Source organism: Astyanax mexicanus, chromosome 7, assembly GCF_023375975.1.
Source record: "Astyanax mexicanus isolate ESR-SI-001 chromosome 7, AstMex3_surface, whole genome shotgun sequence".
NCBI classification, from domain to species: domain Eukaryota; kingdom Metazoa; phylum Chordata; class Actinopteri; order Characiformes; family Acestrorhamphidae; genus Astyanax; species Astyanax mexicanus.
In genome coordinates this window covers 37,604,073-37,610,885 of record NC_064414.1, presented here as the reverse complement: position 1 = coordinate 37,610,885, position 6,813 = coordinate 37,604,073, and the positions used below count along the sequence as shown (strand labels likewise).

At 36.7% G+C, this 6,813-nt stretch overlaps 1 protein-coding gene across 1 annotated transcript in view; it reads right to left on the bottom strand.

Moving 5' to 3' along the window:
* Positions 1-1,351: 1,351 nt before the first annotated feature.
* Positions 1,352-6,813, bottom strand: part of si:dkey-192p21.6 (uncharacterized protein LOC565246 homolog) — a 47,069-nt gene continuing 41,607 nt past the window's right edge. The window contains exons 17-19 of the mRNA XM_049481732.1: positions 5,299-5,369; positions 2,316-2,428; positions 1,352-1,673 (exon numbers count right to left, since the gene is read on the bottom strand). Of these exons, the coding sequence (XP_049337689.1) occupies positions 1,492-1,673; positions 2,316-2,428; positions 5,299-5,369 (366 nt within the window). The 3' untranslated portion in view covers positions 1,352-1,491. The remainder of the gene's footprint in view (positions 1,674-2,315; positions 2,429-5,298; positions 5,370-6,813) is intronic.

Genomic DNA, 6,813 nt, shown 5'->3' with positions numbered 1-6,813 from the left:
TTAATAATTTATGGCAATTTAGTTCATAACAGCATAAGAAAATCGCTAGTAGCACATCTCAGGAGCTAGTTAGCTAGCTATCTACATTTCCTGTTCCACCGTAAAAGATGCAACAGACAGCAGAGGCTGCACCATTTAAGGTTTAACAGAAAAGTAAAATAAAATAAAGCTAATTCTAGCCACTCATCACATGGGAATTAATGGATGGACAATAATAATTAATTTTTGCACCACCTGCCCCCTTTTTGACAACATACAATGCCCTAAAATGAACAAAAGTCCAGCACCTAGGTTTGCTGAATTTTACAAATTTTACAAATTAGAAAATAGATTGTCTATGTATATATTTGTTTATTTACCTATTTAATTTTCTTATAATATAAACAATTAATTGCACACTATGTTGTGAAGAGCTATATTGGTCTTTCTGAACATAAGTTTTGTGATCTACATGTTTACTTGTTAATACAATGTTGATCCCCACAAAATGTAAATATTAACTAATAACTAAGAGAGAGAGAATTTTTTTTGTCCCTTTTGGATGTCCAATTAAGGGAAAAGAGTAATAATTTTATTTGGTGAAATCACTGGATGTTTAGTCATTTACAGCTTGACAATATATTAATAAGAAAGCTCTTTAGCGCTACTAAGAACACTTAGGGAGATAAAATCTTCACCTCCTGTCCAGTTGTCTCTAAGAGTCGTTCCCTCAGGACAGAGGTCGGCGATGTTGTTAGACATCTGTCATTCAAAGTTCATTTATTAGCGTCACGTTAAACAAAAATGTTTGCTTATATTGACGTCTATCGTATTTGATGAAGGGCCACTTGTGGATAAGCTCGTAAGCCGCCAGTGTAATTTCCCTGATTTCACATTAGTGCGGGTCTGAGAAGTGTTGGTCTTATTAGAGCCACTCCTTGGTGAGCAGTCCGGCTTGACCCCCATTAAAGTACTGTCAGCTGAAGAGCAGATGGTACCCACTCTGTGTCTCACAGCACTCGCGGGGGGTGGCTATGGCAACCGATTCATAATGGCCACCCCTGAAGTGGTGGAATCACTCGTTCTAATTTGTTAAGTAGCACTTCAGTCTATTTGATTTAATCAGTACATTCAGAGCCTTACAGAACTGACATCAAATAAAACATCCCAGGTGTCTTCAGAAGACAGTAAATCAAATGCCCTGGGTTCACCAGAGATACCTATTTACTAATTGAGCGGTGGAATACTCCACATGCAGTTTTATAGATCAAACCAACACTTCTGCGCTAATGGAGTTGCATTAATTTGAATGAAAAAGAAAGAAGTTGTCAACTTTGGCATTCAATCTGCAAAAACACAATTAGGTAAAAAGTATGTTGTAAAAAATAATTCATGTGAAGGAAAAAACAATGAGATAATGTTAGCTTTTAACAATATTTTTTTCTCAGAATCTTTGCGTATAGCCCAAACAAACACTTGGCATGCCCAGATTTGGAAAATAAGCATTTTAAATTAGATTTTAAGGAAGAATTGTTTGCGGTACAGAAGATATGCAACAAGGATCCAGAGTGCCGTGCCCCAAAGGCTCTGGAAGAGCTGCTCCCAGTGACTGTCCTGGAACCGCATCTCCCAGCTGAAGGGGAAGTAGAAACCCAGCAAAGAATGGCCCACATAGACAAAGATGGAGTTCATGCCTGTTCAAAAAAAAAGGTTCAGACAGTAACTTTTTAAAGATTTGTAAACAGGAGAAAAAAGTAGGTTATAACAGGTAAATTTTTTAAAGTATCATATCAATCTAAAAGTATCACATCTTTGTAAATGTATAACTTTGTAAATGTATGCAATATTACACTGACTTTCCAAAGAGATTGTGGGATTGCCATATCTAAGGTGATCATGAAGTGCTACCTCAATGTATAGGCTGGGTATGCCCATGCCTGAATAAGTTGTGAGGTGTTATCTTGAGTGAGGGTGAGCACTGGCCAGTATGCTCTTGGCAAGTCAACGTGAGTCATCGAGCCTTAGTTTAAGTGAAGCCTGATAGTTAGGGGTAAGGTATATAGGACAATTTAATTTGCCAAGTTGTTAAGTGTTGGCATTTAACATTCCTTGATTGTCAGTGTCACTTGTGTACTGGAAATACGTCATAGAAAGCATTACCACCCACAGTGGACAGGGCAGTGAATGGTAATGATCGTGATCAGCAGCATCTTGCTAGAGGACGCCCCACAGGCATATTTGGCAGGTCAGTGCAGTGCTCTTGAGTCAAAGGACATAATACTCATCCCATGTCCCATGATATTTGGTATGTCAGTGGATTGAAGCAATCAGCTTACCAGGATAAATGAAAGGTTGGCCACCCCACCATCCTTTGATGTCAACAACAAAGTACATCACGCCAAGCAACACGAAAGACATGCAGCCCATGCAGGCTACATAGGACAGGGACCTAAGAAAATTATAGGATACAGTAAGAGATGAACTTCTTTTCTTTTTATATTTTACTTTATCAATTAATATAATAAACTGAACAAACATGTTACTCCCTTGCATCTTAAGCATTTTCAGATATATTTAGTATATTACTATAATATAAGTCATTTTTATGCTAAGGGCTACTACATTCTAAGACTCATCATTTAGAAATTACACCAATTACATCATAAACAACGTGAGGTCATTATTATTAGGTGGCCGGAGTTAGTGGTGGTACTATACTGGCTATCTAATAGGTTAATATTAAAGGCACATTATTCAGTACTGCTGTAAAACTATAATATGCGTGTTATGCAGTTACGACAAAGAGGAATAGAAATATAGGCTCATAACATCCTAAGGCCCAATCTTTGTTTATTAGTGCATTTTTCATTTCTCTTTGCTATTTATAACTGGTATCATCTATCATACAGTTCCTGTTATGTCAAATTAGCAGCATCCTTGAACAAGAAAGTAGAAAACTGGACAGCGAAATGTAACAGAAAAAAATGCTAAAATGCTGTGCATAACCTTTTTGGATCTGTATCTGTTTAAAGAGCATTTTTTTTTTACTTATTCACATTTGGTTATATCCAATAGCAACAATTAACTCAGCACTGCCTACAAAGTACAACTACTTGCAAAACAAACAAGCAGTGCAAATCGTTGCTGTCCTATAAAAAAACACTTATCTCCATTTTTGTCGAGTTTTAGTTTACAACATAATTTAAAAAGAAAACTGTCCCTTACACTGTGCCAAAATTTCTTGATGAACGGACCAATAGAAACTCTTCAAAATGACCTGAAATAAACTCTTTTTACATTGACCTCTATTCAAAGTTTACAAGGCTTTTCTCTCTCCTGTAAAGTAGCTGTTTTGGAGATAAGTGTTTTCCATATTCAGTCTGCTTTTATATGGAGGGAAATGCTGAAAACAGTTAGACATACAACAGTTAATAAATTTAAAAAGATTTATTCCAATGTCAGAAGTGTCATATATTTTAAAAACCTCCTTTTTTTGCATTTTGCAACACATGCTCTCAATCACAGCAGATTGATCAGTAGCACTTCTATCTAGATTATATTTAAAGTTAGAGTTACAGTGCATTGTGACTACAGACAAGGAACCCAATGTTTTGAAGTGAAATGAATGAATAATAGAATATAGAATAGAGCAGAATCTGTCCTGAGAGAATGGCTGTAAAAATCATTAGCATCCGAAGTGAATCCCTGGCACCTGCTCAGAAAAGCTCGAGCTCCGCCAACAAGTCATGTCCTTGCCTGTTCCTAAGTGCCAGGATGTTGGATGGAATTTTATCTAAAGTCAAATGGCCGCTTCCCAGAGTGCTCCAGCAGCCATTGTTTATGTCAGCTGAAGCCGAGCCAAAAACGACTCTCGGCTAGTGGTTAATTACTTTTAGGAATCGAGACAGACATACTCAGGGGCTCAATAAGCTGTATATGATGAACTGCCCATAAAACGCAGGTAGGTAATTGGTTTAGATGAGCATTGATAGAGTCTCAAAGAGGAGAACACACATAGACACACACATATACACATACACCCCAAATTGTAAAACAATTCTTGAATTAAAAAGTCACGTAAATTTTAGAATTTTGTTTATTTTTTGGATGTTCTTTTGTATTATAATTACAGAAGTCAAAATATATATACACACATCTAGACAAATGTGTTTTAATTTGCCATAGCCAAGGCATCTTAACTTCCTGTTAGTGACCATAACTGACTAGTTACTACAGCTTGTAACTTCTCTAGGGCCACATAGAAAGGTATTGGTTTGATTGCATTCATTGGAGTGACCAATCATTAATACAATGGGGAAGTCCAAGAAGCTCAGTTCAGAAGGATGATCATAGATTTACATTCAGGAAAATCTTTTTATAAAGTCATTTAAAAACGACTACAAATTCTAAGATCATCAATTTAAACAGCTGTATACAAGTACAAGTTATTGCCTAGTTATTGAAAACCCCCTTTTAAATTAGATTAGATGGTGAGAAACAAACCTAGAACCTAGAATCATAGCACTGTCATGAACTTGTCTGCACTCGAATATTTTAACATTGTCATAAACTGCAAGGCTTCTGACTTAGAAAGAAGCCCCTGCTTCAAAATCAAAACCTTCATGCCTTGTGGACCCACATCAAACATGCTAATTAAAATGCTTTATTAAGCCTTTACCAAAGCCCAGACCAAAATATCAAGGTCAACAGAAAAGGAAACCGATAAAAATATCAAATTGAACATTTGTACCGAGATGAGTGGTCAAATATTTAACCAGAATTCTTTCAGCAGCTTGTTGATGGCTTCTTAAGCATCTGGTCAAGGTGCAAGTAGCTAAGAGACATTCAGTCAAATATTAGATGTGCATTATTCATATTTTTGACTTTTGAATGTATAATTTTGACCAAGTTCATATTAAAGATCTTTGTTATAGAGTAATTCTGCTAAACAAAATAGCTCAATAATAAGTGCTAATGAGTGTTAATGTAAACTTGACCACAGCTGAACATGTATTGGATTGGTCTAATCGTGCCCGGTATACCAGTGTACTAGTGAAGAGAGGACTTTGGACGTGATGTAGAGTTGTGAGTATAAAACTGCTCTCTTTCTTGGCTGTAAAGAAGAGTGATCAAGTCGGGGGATGTATCACCCTGCTTGCCTCACTCCTCCGACAGTAAGGGTGATTATTTACTGGCCAATCTGTGGTTAGAAGTAAGCAAACGCGTGTTTTAGCAGCTCTGATTTGTGCCTACTGGAGACTCATCCCTTCCTTAGTGTGGAGGGAAGCTGCTGGATTTAGAGGGTCAGGAAGCACTTACCAAAGGTTTTTATTGACAGGTATAAATCCTTCGTCTCGCGTGCACTTAGAAAGGATGGCCGCCAAGATTCCCTGAGGGTCAAAATGAAACAGATTTCAAATCAATGCTGAGCCATAAAGCAAGCACTATCGGACAGCAGAGACTTGCAGCAGCACAATAAAGAGTCCAGAAGATTAGCCGGTCGTCTGAGAGAGGAGTCAAGACACGTCCTGTTGACCCTGACACAATACAAAACAATGCTTTCTTGCAGACAAACCGGTAATGATACGCATTTTTAGATTCAATAACTTATTTACCTTTGTCTTAATTCCATGTCATATCATCTTCTATTGTCTACTACAATACCTCTAATTAATAAACACATTGGTTGAAATACTGAAATACTGAAATACAGTACATCTGGCAGCTGCTATTAGACTTTACTTAAACACCAATAATTCCTATCGTCTTGCCATAAAAAATGTTGACCAGTACTCAGCTGCACTCACAAGATACCACCTCACAACTTTTACAGACATGGGCATTCCAAAAGCATGTCTCTCTTAAGAGCTCTTTATGATCAGTTTATACACTGCTGTCGTTATATGACATTTGGAAGGTTGTTGTAAAGTAAGGGTGGTTACCTGTATGTACATGGAGAGCTTCGGTTACAGTGCATTACCAGCTGATAACGGCACTCACAGAAAGCCTCTCAGCCAATCACATTGCAGGGTCGGAACTAACTGTGGTATCAAAATAAGTAAACTTACCAAACGTACATTCCTTTGGTGTTATTAGCTGACTGTGAATAGTCATTAAATAATTTATTATAGTAAAGTATAGTAAGTTAAAGTAGAACAGGTCTGGTGATTGTAACCAGCATCACATATGGTACCAGTACAGATTTGGACACACCTTTTCATTCAGTATTTTTCATTATTTCCTTATTTAATTTATTTTCTACATTGTTGATCACTATTAAATATATGAAAACTATTGAGGGACACATATGGAATTACATAGTAATTGTAAAACACACAAGTGTTTTTTCCTCCACAATCCCCTGACCTAAACCCAACTGAGATGGAGATTCACAGCTTAAAGGAAAAGCAGCAACTATTGTTCAGAACCTCCAGGAACTCCTTCAATATGCTGAGAAAACTATTCCAGATGACTCTACCTCATGAAGACACTGAGATTAAAATACCAAGAATGTGAAAATCTGTCCTTAAAGATAAATGTGCTACTTAGAAGAATCTAAAATATAAAACATATTCTGGTTTATTTATTTATTTTATTGTTTTCACTGCCTTATTTATTAGTGTGCATGTATGTGTGTTGACTACTAAGAAGGGGGTAAATGTGGAGGCTGAATTCTGTTGTTGTACTTGCTGTAGAAAAGCGGTAAAGTGTGCTTAATCTTAATATTCATACTTTTCCATATACGCTCTGAAAATATGCCCTCATCGACAAAACACAGCGCATATATTTTGTTAAAGCAGGCAATGGCTCAGACAGATTCAAACAAGTATTTTG